This window comes from Schistocerca serialis, chromosome 7 (genome assembly GCF_023864345.2).
Source record: "Schistocerca serialis cubense isolate TAMUIC-IGC-003099 chromosome 7, iqSchSeri2.2, whole genome shotgun sequence".
In the NCBI taxonomy this organism is placed as follows: domain Eukaryota; kingdom Metazoa; phylum Arthropoda; class Insecta; order Orthoptera; family Acrididae; genus Schistocerca; species Schistocerca serialis.
In genome coordinates this window covers 532508096-532522921 of record NC_064644.1, presented here as the reverse complement: position 1 = coordinate 532522921, position 14826 = coordinate 532508096, and the positions used below count along the sequence as shown (strand labels likewise).

The following is a 14826-nucleotide window of genomic DNA, read 5'->3' as shown; positions in this document are numbered from 1 at the left end:
AATTGCACAAAAGAAAGGAATAGAATTCTGTAGGCCCTCTCACACACATATATATCATGCATCTCTTTAAGCAGCTGCAAATATCAACCATAGCCTCGCAGTACATTTATTCACTTATGAATTTTCTTATCAACAGTTCATTTGGGTTTGAGAACAACAGAGATATGCACAACAACAACACTAGAAAGAAGAATGATCTGCATTACCCTCTAATAAATCTAACTTTGGCACAGAAAGTATTGAAATATGTAGCTTTAAAACTCTTTTACAGTCTCCTAAGGAAACAAAATGTGTGACAAATACCAGAACTGGTTTCGAATGTAGATTAAAGTTATTTCTCCTGAAGACCTCGTACACTACAGAGGAACTCTTGAACAGAAATAATTATTCGTTTATACAGAAGAAGGACTGCAAACGGCCAGGATGTAGCTACATAAATATTTTTTCTATGTACAAATTAATCCATATTTGGGCCCTACTGGACTATGCGATGTACAACAAGGGACTTTTAAAGGTTTTGTTTACACTTTATTTGTGGCTACTTTGCTTTCATTCTCCCAGAATCGGCTCGTTTCCGTTGGTCAGACAAGTTATTCCACTTTTCCTGGGATTTTCTGGCAGGCCAGTAGTCCAGTCATGAATTTTCTATGTAAAAATTTTCTGTCTGGTAATCAAGTTCTTTGGTTAATACTTCCTTCAGATCTTCTTGAACTGCACCCATCAATTTCATTGTTTCGATGTTAGTGTTACTGTGTGTTTCATAAACTTCCATAACATGTCCAGATAACCAGGATGGCTCTATTGTAATATGCAAATAGATTTTTTTTCGTATCCGAGTAATTTTTGGTATAATTTTCAGGTTCCTTATTTGTTCTTAGTCTGTATGTTCCTACTTCAATACAATTTACAGGTAAAATCTTCCGGATTCCTTTTCATTTTCTCCTTTCTATTCGTTTTGTGCCCCTCTTTCTGTTTAAAATGAGTATCTCAGCCCCATGAAGGCACTCTTGTGTGATGATATTTTTTAGCGTCTCACTTTGGTACATTTAGAGATGTATTTTTTATTAGTGATGTTGTTTAAAGCCCTGAAAACTGGTTTTATTTAGTGCCAAAGAATTTTGTAACTACTATTTCACAGGCCAGTTTCCTGATAGGTTTCAGGTACTTAATTAAATTTCCAAATCTTCATGATTTTTCCCATATTTAGTTTTTAGAATTTTGGGTGGCAGCTTGTCAGGCAGTCTCAGAATTTCTGGGACATTGTTTCTCCCATATATATATATATATATATATATATATATATATATATATATATATATATATATATATATATATATGCCCAGAAACGTTGCGACGTACTTCGATGTTGGTAGAGGGTGTCTTGAGGAACAAATCAAGGATAGGAGCCCATGCCCAGAAACGTCATCCTACGACGCTACAGAGCGTCCAAGGTGTAAGCGTTGGCGCCAGCTAGTTGGCCGCCCCTTCGGCAGCAAACGTGACGTTGTATGCTGGCAGACTGTAGCCACGCCTACGTCTAGCAACGTTGTTTGTTACTCAGTGTTCGCGACTGATTGCCACCATCGCCAGTGGAGAAGATGGAGTTAGCTGCTACATAGACAGACCTTGTCTCCTATGAATGTGATGCTCTGTCGCCTTGGTGGATGTTGGTTTCAGATGCTCGTTTCCAACCACAGTCTATTTTTCTCCTGTATACCGAAAAACAGTGGAGATTTTAGAGGGTCCAGGAGAAAAATAAGCAGCAGCAGCTTGCTGCATCTCCTCCACTGGCGATCGTGGTAATCAGTCACAATTGCAGAATAACAAACGACATTGCGAGACGTTCCGCCTACGGTCTGCAGCTACAAAGTCACCTTTGCTGCGGAAAGGGTGGCCTACAGGCAGGCGCCGGGGCCGACGCATATAACTGACGCTCTGTAATGTTGTTGGATGAAGTTTTCAGACGTGAGGTCCTATCAGTGATTCACCGATTTATTAGTAAAGACACAAGACACCCTCTACAAGCCCTCGAAATTTGTCACCACACTTCTGGGACGCCATATATATATATATATATATATATATATATATATATATATATATATATATATATATATATTCTATTGATGCCTTCCTCACCGTAAGATTTATTATGAATAACGTAATTAACTAAGTTAACTGTTTACGCGGTCATTATTTTGCTGATTATCGTCGGGTAAGCCACGTGGTGTGTGTGTGAGTCGTACTTCACTCACCAGCTCATTCCTCCTCGGAGCGCTTCCCCCACATGGCGGGCAGTCTGTTCCAGTTGGAGGGGCCGGCGCGCTTCCCCCACAGGCCCTTCAGGTTGGTCCAGCCGGGTTCCCGCTTCCCCCAGGAACCTGCAACACCATACCATGCCATTCACTTGCTGCTGACTGGTAGCAGGTGCGAGCGACACGTAGGTTCCTCAGCAGAAGATGAGCGTACAGTTACCGATATTGGAAGTACTTCATACTGACAAAGCTGAACCTGCTAGTTCACGCAAAAACGCTGCAGTTAATGAACAGTCAGAGCCAGGATACACAACTTAATCCAGAACAATCATAATGTTTTGCTGTGTATGTCTGCACACACACACACACACACACACACACACACGCACACGCACACACACGCCCAATGTTTTGCTGTTATGTCTCCACACACACACACACACACACACACACACACACACACACACACACAGAAACACACACACACACACACACACACACACTAAACCATAAGCGTCCACAGAAATTTGTACAGGGCGGGGAGGTGAGTTGGTCAGTTTTAAGACGTGACACAAGAACTAAATTTTATTGTTGACAAAAGAAACTTATATCCCAGACAACTTAAGCCTGCCCATTGACTTCTGGACGTGAATGAGAATCCTGTAATGAAAAAAACTCTGTACTTTAGATTCCAAGGACGGTGGTCGTGGTGGTGGGCAGGGTAAGGGTGACAGGGCAATTGAGGGGCTCGCAACACGCCCAGCGGTGGCCTCAACTATGACCGCGATCGACATCGGCCGTAGAAGTGCAGTGCGGATCATCAAGGAGCCAGTGAAATTGCCGGAACTGATCGAGCAAACGTGCCGTTGCCTGTGGACTCAAACACGCCCCACATTGCTACACTGGAATAGTTTGCTATTGCATATGACGTCGTACTGGTTAGCTACCTAGAATTTTTGTTGTGGTCTAATGAAATTGACTCGGCGCAGAGAGGTTGCGAACTGTTTAATTGCCGGACGGAGTGACCCAGCGGTTCCAGGCGCTACAGTCTGGACCCGCGCGACCGCTACGGTCGCAGGTCGAATCCTGCGTCGAGCATGGATGTGTGTGATGTCTTTAGGTCAGTTAGGTTTCAGTAGTTCTAAGTTCTAGGGGACTGATGACCTCAGCAGTTAAGTCCCATAGTGCTCAGAGCCATTTGATTTTGAACTATTTATTTTGTTGTACTGTGACTGTGTTGAAGAGTAGTAAGTCTAGTGTACACAGGATGCCGTGTCGGATGCTTCACCATGCTTCCACCAGGTTGTCGTCAGAATTTTGTATAACTGTCATTTCCAGATTTTGCCTCTAATGTTACAAAAGAAAACTAGGCCTCTTAAATCATGACACTGGCACAACTCCAGAAACCGGATTGTTCTGAGCTGTAAGGGACGAAAGCAGGCATGACACAATAAGTATGTATTAATATAGCCGTGGTGGTTCTCAGTAATCATTAATATTATTATTAGCTGTAGAGCTCAACACTATCAAGATCAAAATTAAATCGTTTCGCAGTGTTTTGTCCCAGTTCGCCACCGTACCTACTTTGCTGTTCCTTATGTTATACGTGTACAAGACTTGCAAGGAATGTATATATGATATGGATCCCATATTCATTATAAACTTCTTGTTGTTGTGGTCTTCAGTCCAAAGACTGGTTTGATGCAGCTCTCCATGCTGCTATATCCTGTGCAAGCTTCTTCATCTCCCTGTACCTACTGCAACCTACATCCTTTTGAATCTGTTTAGTGTATTCATCTCTTGGTCTCCTTCTACGATTTTTACCCTCAGCGCTGCCCTCGAATACTAAATTGGTGATACCTTGATGCCTCAGAATACGTCCTACCAACCGTTCCCTTCTTCTAGTCAAGTTGTGCCATAAATTTCTCTACTCCCCAATTCTATTCAATACCTCGTTAGTTATGTGATCTACCCATCTGATCTTCAGCATTCTTCTGTAGCACCACATTTCGAAAGCTTCTATTCTTTTTTTGTCTAAACTATTTATCGTCCACGTTTCGGTTCCATACATGGCTACACTACATACAAGTGCTTTCAGAAAAGACTTCCTGTCACTTAAATCTATACACGATGTTAACAAATTTTTCTTCTTCATAAACGCTTTCCTTGCCTTTGCTAGTCTACATTTTACATCCTCTCTACTTCGACGATCATCAGTTACTTTGCTCCCCAAATAGCAAAACTCCTTTACTACTTTAAGTGTCTCATTTCCTAATCTAATTCCCTCAGCATCACCCGACTTAATTCGGCTAATTCCATTATCCTCGTTTTGCTTTTGTTGATGTTCATCTTATACCCTCCTTTCAAGACACTGTCCATTCCGTTCACCTGCTCTTCCAAGTCCTTTGCTGTCTCTGACAGAATTACAATGTCATAGGCAAACCTCAAAGTTTTTATTTCTTCTCCATGGATTTTAATACCTACTCCGAACTTTTCTTTTGTTTCCTTTACTGCTTGTTCAATATACAGATTGAATAAAATCGGGGATAGGCTACAACTCTGCCTCACTCCTTTCCTAACCACTGCTTCCCTTTCATGTCCCTCGACTCTTATAACTCCCATTTGGTTTCTGTACAAATTGTAAATTTTCTTTCGCTCCCTGTAATTTACCCCTGCCACCTTCAGAATTTGAAAGAGAGTACTCCAGTTAACAATGTCAAAAGCTTTCTCTAAGTGTACAAATACTAAAAACGTAGGTTTGCCTTTCCTTAAACTAAGATAAGTCGTAGGGTCAGTATTGCCTCACGTGTTCCAACATTTCTACGGAATCCAAACTGATCTTCCCCGAGGTCGGCTTCTACCAGTTACTATAAACTTAACGATATCGAACTCACACTAAACGTTTTAATGATATACTAGAGGACTGTGAGACGTTTTTTGGATTTCGTACCTCAGGCGGTAAAAACGGAAACCTTATACGATCATTTTGCCATGTCTCTGTCTGTCTGACTGTCAGTCCCAATGGTAAGAACGCTATTTCTCAGAGACGAGAAGACGTATCAGGTTGAAATTTATGTCACATACTAAGATCTATGAGCACCTGGCGCTGTAAAAGAATTCTAGCTTCTAAATAATGGTAATCAAAAGACAGTCGCAAACTCACTCATCAAAACCTACAGGGTACTTTCCGTTGGCCTAGAATCACGAAATTTGGCAAGAAGCAAGGTTTCACAGTAGAAGCAAAGGAAAGAATCCGAAAGCGTGAATCTGTGATTATATCGCCAGAAAAAATTATTATTTTTGTCATTTATGGCCAGCTATCTGTCTGTCCGTCAAATAAGACTCCTTTTTTCAGTAATTTATATTTACCTCATGTACTAAGGTCTATGGTTCCTTGGCGGTGTGATAAACGTAAGCTTCTAAGTAGATTGGTTGACTTGGTACAGGGGACAAAACAGAGATGTCGTCGGTCCCATCGGATTAGGGAAGGATGGGGAAGGAAGTCGGCGATACCACAGTTCATCAAGAGTAGTGACTGGCTTATTCTGACGTGCCAGTTGCTCGGCCACCATTGACCAGACGTTTTCAATTGGTGAGAGATCTGGAGAATGTGCTAGCCAGGGCAGCAGTCGAATATTTTCTGTGTCCAGAAAGGCCGTACTGGACCTGCAACAAGCGGTCGTGCAATATCTTGCTGAAATGTAGGGTTTCGCAGGGATCGAATGAAGGGTAGAGTCACGGGTCGTAACACATCTGAAATGTAACGTCCACTGTTCAAACTGCCATCAATGCGAGCAAGAGGTGACCGAGACATGTAACCAATGGCACCCCATACCATCACACTTGGTGATACGCCAGTATGGCGGTGATGAATACACGCTTCTAATGTGCATTCATCGCGATGTTGCCAAACACGGATGCGACCATCGTGATGCTGTAAACAGAACCTGGATTCATCCGAAAAAATGATGCTTTGTCATTCGTTCACCCAGGTTCGTCGTTGAGTACACCATGGCACGCGCTCCTTTCTGTGATGCAGCGTCAAGGGGAAAAGCAGCCATGGTATCTGAGCTGACAGTCCATGCTTCTGCAAATGTCGTCGAACTGTTAGTGCAGATGGTTGTTGTTTTGCAAACGTCCCCATCTGTTGACTCACGGATCGAGACGTGGCTGCACGATCCGTTACAGGCATGGGGATAAGATGTCTGTCATCTCGACTGCTAGTGATATGAGGCCGTTGGGATCCAGCACGGCGTTCCGTATTACCCTCCTGAATCCACCGATTCCATATTCTGCTAACAGTCATTGGATCTCGACCAACGCGAGCAGAAATGTCGCGATACGATAAATCGCAATCGCGGTATGCTACAATCCGACCTTTATCAAAGTCGGAAACGTGATGGTACGCATTTCTCCTCCTTACACGAGGCATCACAACAACGTTTCACCAGGCAACGCCGGTCAACTGCTGTTTGTGTATGAGAGATCGGTTGGAATCTTTGCTCATGTCAGCACTTTGTAAGAGTCGCCACCGGCGCCACCCTTCTGTGAATGCTCTGAAAAGCTCATCATTTGCATATCACAGCCTCTTCTTCCTGTCGATTATATTTCGCGTCTGTAGCACGTCATCTTCGTGGTGTAGCAATTTTAATGACCAGTAGTGTAGATTGCTAAATATGGTCCAACATCATGGCCACCAATTTCACCAGAGATAACACCTCTTGGCTTTTTTGTGGGATTACGTTAAAGATAAATTGCTCAGTTCACAGGTCCTGATGTGCAGACTGTTGCACTACGGACGAGATGCTGTAAAGGTGGTGACGGAAAAGCTGTTGGAAAAGACGTGGAGAGAAACTGAGTATCCCCTAAAAGTTCTACGCGCAAACAACGGAACACATGTTGAAGTGTACCCATAAAAAGCTTTGAGATTTAGCTACCATTTGCAACAAACTGCACAGGTTTGTCTATAGTTCCTCACAAATAAATTTTTGTAATCAGGGCAATAGTTGAACTAGGGAAGAAACGAACATGAGGTTCTTAGGCCCGCAGTCTCAGACAACTGAAGTTTGAAATATGGGTGTCCAGAGAGATCGCAGGTCAGGACTCACGAGGAGAACACGGTAAGTGCGATAACCCGATTTCTCACAAACTTTGCTCTTTGGAAGAGCAGTCAAAATAAGCGAAAACGTGTCTCGGCTTATCTGTAGATATTCGACCGTTTCTGAGAGAACGACGGTTAAAGTTTTTGGGTAATTTATATGCCTTTTAGCGAGTAAACAACTTAAATTAATCGGTGGCACGGTGGTTAGCATGGCGGCTTTACACTTCTGCGTCCTGTGTTCGAAACCCAATTCTTATAATTTTCATTGTTAGTTTCGTTAAGCTGCCCGTGTCCGCAGAAAGTTACTACACGAATGTTTTCCAATGCATATTTAAAAAACGTTGTCCTTATTCGTCAAATAATTGTATGTATGGTGAATGAATAAAAAAAAACAGAGAAAAATAAAAAATAAATGAATGGAACTGTTATTAAAATTGTTTCGGTGAAATACCTGTAGTGTATCTCTATTCATAATCAATACTGCAAGTGCCAGTTTTCGAAAAAGAGATTCTTTGTGTGTAGTTTGCTGCGAAATTATTGTCAACACATGAAATGTTCAGCAATGTGGACGACGTTTCTTCCGCGAGGAAGATTCATACAAAGAAATGTCGCTGTGGAAAACCTGACTCCACGTAATGATCGTGATGTCCGGAATCCTGTGTTTCGAAAGTTTATATGATCAGTGTCTGTGTGAAAAATAAACATAAGAATTAAATGTAAGAATTGATATGGGAACGAAATGTAAGAATATGAGAATTTAAAAAGATTGTTGTTGTTGTTGTTGTGATCTTCAGTTCAGAGACTGGTTTGATGCAGCTGTCCATGCTACTCTATCCTGTGCAATCCTCTTCATCTCTGAATAATTACTGCAACCAAAAATGGCTCTAAACACTATGGGACTTAACATCTGAGGTCATCAGTCCTCTAGACTCTAGCGCCTAGAACCGCTCGGCCAATCCGGCCGGCGAAACTAGTAACAAATCAGCCTTTAAATAATTCTGCACTCATTCCCTCTATCACAGCGGCCACAGCGGCCAGCTTACTGCAACCGACATCATTCTGAATCTGATTTAGTGTATTCATCTCTGGGCCTCCCTCTACGATTTCTACCCCCCACGCTTCCCTCCAATACTAAATTGGTGGTCCCTTGATTCCTCAGAACGTGTCCTACCAACCGACCCCTTCTTCTAATCAAGTTGTGCTACAAATTCCTCTTCTCCCCAATTCTATTCAGTATCTCTTCATTTGTTACGTGATTTACCCATCTAATCTTCAGCATTCTTCTGCAGCACACTTGAAAACACCATACATGCTATAATATAATAAATGGGTGCCACTTATTGTGAAAGCCAGTTACAATTAGAATTAATATAACGACTTTGTATTCCATATGTCGATAAGATACATTCGCGTAGTAACCTTCTACGGACATCGCTAGATAAATGAAGAGAGTGAAATAAAATAAAACATTAAAAAAAAGTCATCGCGTTTCAAACAAGGAACGCAAAGTGAGAGGCAGCGAAACTAAACCCAATGCCCCCAGATAAGCTGAGATCATCTTGAGTTAAAAAGACATTTAAAGTACGTCGAATAATTTTGACGGTCGTTTTCTCAGAAACGGTCGAGTGTCTACGGATAAATAGAGACACGTGTTCACTTCTTTTGGCTCCTCTTGCAATGAGCGTAGTTTCTGGGAAATCGGGTGCTGACACTTGCCTTGCCCTCCTCGTCAGTGAGGGCGTGGCTGCTGACTGGTGGACGTGTGGGGTAGCCGGTCGCCAAGTGAGCGCGCACGATTGGGAAACCTCTACGCCGTATCGAGCCCGGCCGCATACAGAGGCTCCATTGGACGGGAGAAGGGCAGCCGATGTTAATCGCTTCGGCCTGCTGCGTCAGCGCAAACTGGCTGCAGTGTGGCGTCAGCTGACTTAACAGGTGGCTGCCCGGCTTTACGTGTATCGGCCCGCTGCCTGCTTTTCAGCGTGCGCTGAATCAGTTAGGACGGCCACACCGGCTTAATGGACTAACGCGCGCGCTCGTGTCGACTGTGGGTAGGTATGTGGAGCGAGTCGATGCCTTCCTGTTCTGAAACGCGACGACGAACGGGCAGTGGGATGTGGGGTAGTGCAAAGAACTAGGGGTTTCTGTAGTTAGATTGTGTTTAAGATTGTGACGTCTGTCAAGAAGTTCAACCAGTCGGGTTCCGTTGGTGCCAGGAAAGTTTCTGAGCAAAGTCTCTGTTAGTCTGATCATCGATGGTAATTAAAAAAATTCTTATCGAACAGAGTTCAGAATCTGCATACAAACACCCAGTGTTAAGCCATCCGTGCACGCCTCAAGTGCACACACTTCGCTTCGTGATAACAGTACGCCGGCCGATGTGGCCGAGCGGTGCTAGGCGCTTCAGTCTGAAACGTCGCGACCGCTATGGTCGCAGGTTCGAATCCTGCCTCGAGCTTGGATGTGTGTGATGTCCTTAGGTTAGTTATGTTTAAGTAGTTCTAAGTTCTAGGGGACTGATGACCTCAGATGTTAAGTCCCATAGCGCCCACAGCCATTTGAACCATTTTTGATAACAATACTTTAAAGGTACCGAATATTTTTTTGTTCCTGTATTTAACATTTTCCATGGAGAACTACGCATATCACTAAGCGGCTAAAACTGACATCAGTGTTCCAGTTGCAGGTCGCCTATCTGACGACTTCTAGGAGCAACAAATATTTGATTTTAAATATTTCATAAATGGAAATGAAATGAGCGTTTGGCGTCATTGGCCGGGAGGCCGTTTGCGGGGCAGGTCTGGCCGCCTTGGTTCAGGTCTTATTACGTTCGACGCCACATTGGGCGACCTGCGCGCCGGATGGGGATGAAATGATGATGCAGACAGTACAACACACAGTCCCTGAGCTGAGAAAATTCCCAACCCAGCCGGGAATCGAACCCGGGCCAGTACGACGGGAATCCGTCACGCTGACCACTCAGCTATTTTTTTTTACTGTCATTTTGTTCGCTTTCGTTCGTTGTAGCTGCTCGTGGCGGACGTCTCAAGACACCAGTTTCAGTTGGTCGTTGATCCATTAACTCAGTTTTTTTTTTATTACAGACGGCTACTAACCCTCCGACCGAACAGGCTGAGTTACCGTGCCGGCGTTTTGGGGCGGACAATATTTCATATAATTATCGATCCATTCAAAAAATTTTAAATGGCAGCGCAATTCGTGCCACAGAAATAACCCAGACTATGTTCACTCAGTATTTGACAATGAGAGCATTTAGCGACTTTCAACAAACTTAAACATAATTCCAAACATTTTTGAACCTTTTTCTCGCCGACGCCCCCTCAAAATAATGAAAGCAAAAAACTTTATCGCTTATTCATTTTCGCTTTCCATGTAGTAGAAGCTGAGCATCAGGATTGATATTTTAATTTGTTGATCTTTTACTACTGTACTTTGTACAGCGGGAGAAGTGCCCTAACAGTCGAAGTGGCATTGGCGCACGTGCTTCGTGCGTCCGCGACAGTCAGTCAGCTCATGAGATTTTGTTTACGTTACCGTGGCAACGACCCAGTGCTGCCGTAGCGCTAGGTGATTACTGCTTTCAGTCAGTGGTGCAACGTACATCGTTCAGGCTTGTGTGTGTGTACGCGTGCATTCCAGTAATTCTGTCAGTTTTTTGCCACGTGTTTGGAAAATGGCTTCCTGTAGCGCAGAGAAGAGGATTTCTGGAAAGGGAGCTTCGCTGAAATCTCCAGCACTCGAATTTATGCACAGATTGCGTGTTTACTTTGAAAGGGAAATGGAGAGTAGTACAGTGAGAGCTCATGAGATTTTGTTTACGTTACCGTGGCAACGACCCAGTGCTGCCGTAGCGCTAGGTGATTACTGCTTTCAGTCAGTGGTGCAACGTACATCGTTCAGGCTTGTGTGTGTGTACGCGTGCATTCCAGTAATTCTGTCAGTTTTTTGCCACGTGTTTGGAAAATGGCTTCCTGTAGCGCAGAGAAGAGGATTTCTGGAAAGGGAGCTTCGCTGAAATCTCCAGCACTCGAATTTATGCACAGATTGCGTGTTTACTTTGAAAGGGAAATGGAGAGTAGTACAGTGAGAGCTCATGAGATTTTGTTTACGTTACCGTGGCAACGACCCAGTGCTGCCGTAGCGCTAGGTGATTACTGCTTTCAGTCAGTGGTGCAACGTACATCGTTCAGGCTTGTGTGTGTGTACGCGTGCATTCCCGTAATTCTGTCAGTTTTTTGCCACGTGTTTGGAAAATGGCTTCCTGTAGCGCAGAGAAGAGGATTTCTGGAAAGGGAGCTTCGCTGAAATCTCCAGCACTCGAATTTATGCACAGATTGCGTGTTTACTTTGAAAGGGAAATGGAGAGTAGTACAGTGATTGACAGGCTGGCAGAAGCATTGAACATCTCTACAGCGACAGTGACGAGAGTCACGAATGATAAAGAGGCTCCCACTTGTGTTGGGAGTCCCGTTGTCGTGACGCCTAGAAATTCAAAGAAGAGATCGTATCTTGGGTAATTTCCAAGAATGATTGCCTATCGAAGTTGGAGCGCTCCAAACGATACATATCGAAGTTGCGATAGTAAATCGATTATGGAAGTCTCGTAGCGCGCATTATGATAAATTACTTGTGATCGTCATTTGTATCAGTTTCTCTTCATAGCGAGTGTAATGTGTGCTACTTCTCAAGTTTCTTCTGCGGATTGCCTCACATGGAAAACTATAATTCCGTGCATATGCAGTGGAGACAAATGTTTGTCTTTTTCCCGGAAATATGGACTTCTGCCGGACGACGACAGGAGAGACTGTATTGACTCTGGTGCTGCGAAGTCTGTGAAACTGCGTAAGAGGAGTGCGGAAACTGAGATTCCGTTGCAATTTCACTGCGGACTTTGTGGAAAGCGAAACCGCATCAGGAAAAATACGTGGTTCTAGTCCTCTAAATTATCGATTGAGAAGAGCGTAATTCTTGTGTCGTGCTGGATTCGTGATTACACTCTGCAAGCCACAGCATCAGAAACTGAGCTATCGGCGAATACCAACTGTGATTACTTCGGATTTTGCCGAGAAGTGTGCTACGTCATAGTGACAAATGACAGTGTGCCAATTGGTGGACCGAATAAAATAGTGGAAGTAGACGAGTCTCACATTGCTAGACGAAAGAATTAGAGAGGAAGACCTTCTAAAAGTGAAATAGATCATATTTGGGATTTTGGTGGGATAGAAAGGGAGTCACGCAAGTGTTTGGTTGTCAGGGTATTGTCGCGAGACAAGGTGACTCTAGTGGGTCTTATAAAGCATTTCATACCGCCAGGAACAAAAGTCATTACCGACAGGTTTCGGTCACACTAGAGTCTCAATGCTGAAGGGTTCGAGCACGAATTTGTGAACCAGTCTGTCGAGTTTGTCTCTTCAGATGACGCCAGTGTTCATACCCAGAACATAGACCGCCTGTGGAAGTCTGTGAAGCCAACCATAAAAAGAGAAGGACGTCCAGGACAGAGGGACGAACTGCATTTGTTGCAGTACATATACTTTGACAACTTGCGTTTGCAGGGGAAAGTCGACGCATGCGACACTCTACCAATATTCCTACGCGATATTGGCAAAGTTTGCCCTGGGTATGGGAAAAAAGGACTTGTCCCTGCAGCTTATACATCACGCGGACTGTCACAAGACGATAACACCGGCGACGACTATGGTAATTTGCGAGTGCTTCTCTAACGCTTTTCGTTTGTCGTTCTGTAGTGACACCTTCAAACACACTCGTAACACGCGCCACGAGACTTCCATAATCGATTTACTATCGTAACTTCGATATGTACCGTTTGGAGCGCTCCAACTTCGATAGGCAATCATTCTTGGAAATTACCGTATCTTGCGACAGAAACAGACAACTTTGACTGAAGTGTTATGAGGCAACATGTACTACATACTACAAATACTACAGCAGGAAGAAGTACCAGACACGGAAAAAGCTGATGGCATCGCAGTCGGTTTCTGGTTTGTCCACAGGTAGAACGAAATGCGACTCCATTTTTTTAAGAAAATTGGCTTCTGGTTGAAAAAATTATCGGGAAGAAAGGCACTAACAGAACGCGTAGACAATGTGGCACGGAGATATGGTTTTACACGTGAGTTGCTGGCGGTGAATCCGGAGAGCGTAATTTGGATTGACGAAATAGGGCTCAACATGCGTCATGAGTGGCCCGTTGCAGCGACAGATGACACGCGCCACGGAACAATGACTGTGCCAACAGATGAGTAAGAGCATCTAATTTTTGTTCATGGTGGCTCTATGGACAGTTTTGTGCCCGGTGCTCTGACAGTGTTTCAGAAAAAAACTGTCGATTACCACGAGGGAATGAGTGCAGAATTATTTAAAGGCTGATTTGTTACTAGTTTCGCCGGCCGGATTGGCCGCGCGGTTCTAGGCGCTACAGTCTGGAACCGCGCTGCCGCTACGGTCGCAGGATCGAATCCTGCCTCGGGAATGGATGTGTGTGGTGTCCTTAGGTTAGTTAGGTTTAAGTAGTTCTAAGTTCTAGGGGACTGATGACCTCAAAAAATTAAGTCCCATAGTGCTCAGAGCCATTTGAACCATTTTTTTGTTACTACACTCCTGGAAATTGAAATAAGAACACCGTGAATTCATTGTCCCAGGAAGGGGAAACTTTATTGACACATTCCTGGGGTCAGATACATCACATGATCACACTGACAGAACCACAGGCACATAGACACAGGCAACAGAGCATGCACAATGTCGGCACTAGTACAGTGTATATCCACCTTTCGCAGCAATGCAGGCTGCTATTCTCCCATGGAGACGATCGTAGAGATGCTGGATGTAGTCCTGTGGAACGGCTTGCCATGCCATTTCCACCTGGCGCCTCAGTTCAAATGGTTCAAATGGCTCTGAGCACTATGGGACTCAACTGCTGAGGTCATTAGTCCCCTAGAACTTAGAACTAGTTAAACCTAACTAACCTAAGGACATCACAAACATCCATGCCCGAGGCAGGATTCGAACCTGCGACCGTAGCGGTCTTGCGGTTCCAGACTGCGACGCCTTTAACCGCACGGCCACTTCGGCCGGCTGGCGCCTCAGTTGGACCAGCGTTCGTGCTGGACGTGCAGACCGCGTGAGACGACGCTTCATCCAGTCCCAAACATGCTCAATGGGGGACAGATCCGGAGATCTTGCTGGCCAGGGTAGTTGACTTACATCTTCTAGAGCACGTTGGGTGGCACGGGATACATGCGGACGTGCATTGTCCTGTTGGAACAGCAAGTTCCCTTGCCGGTCTAGGAATGGTAGAACGATGGGTTCGATGACGGTTTGGATGTACCGTGCACTATTCAGTGTCCCCTCGACGATCACCAGTGGTGTACGGCCAGTGTAGGAGATCGCTCCCCACACCATGATGCCGGGTGTTGGCCCTGTGTG

The 14826-nt window shown here is 44.3% G+C and overlaps 1 protein-coding gene across 1 annotated transcript in view; it reads right to left on the bottom strand.

The window, feature by feature from the left end:
• LOC126412781 (prothoracicostatic peptide-like) overlaps window positions 1-14826 on the bottom strand; it is a 658136-nt gene that overhangs the window by 80160 nt on the left and 563150 nt on the right. Inside the window, exon 4 of the mRNA XM_050082551.1 lies at window positions 2256-2381. Within this exon, the coding sequence (XP_049938508.1) occupies window positions 2260-2381 (122 nt within the window). The 3' untranslated portion in view covers window positions 2256-2259. The remainder of the gene's footprint in view (window positions 1-2255; window positions 2382-14826) is intronic.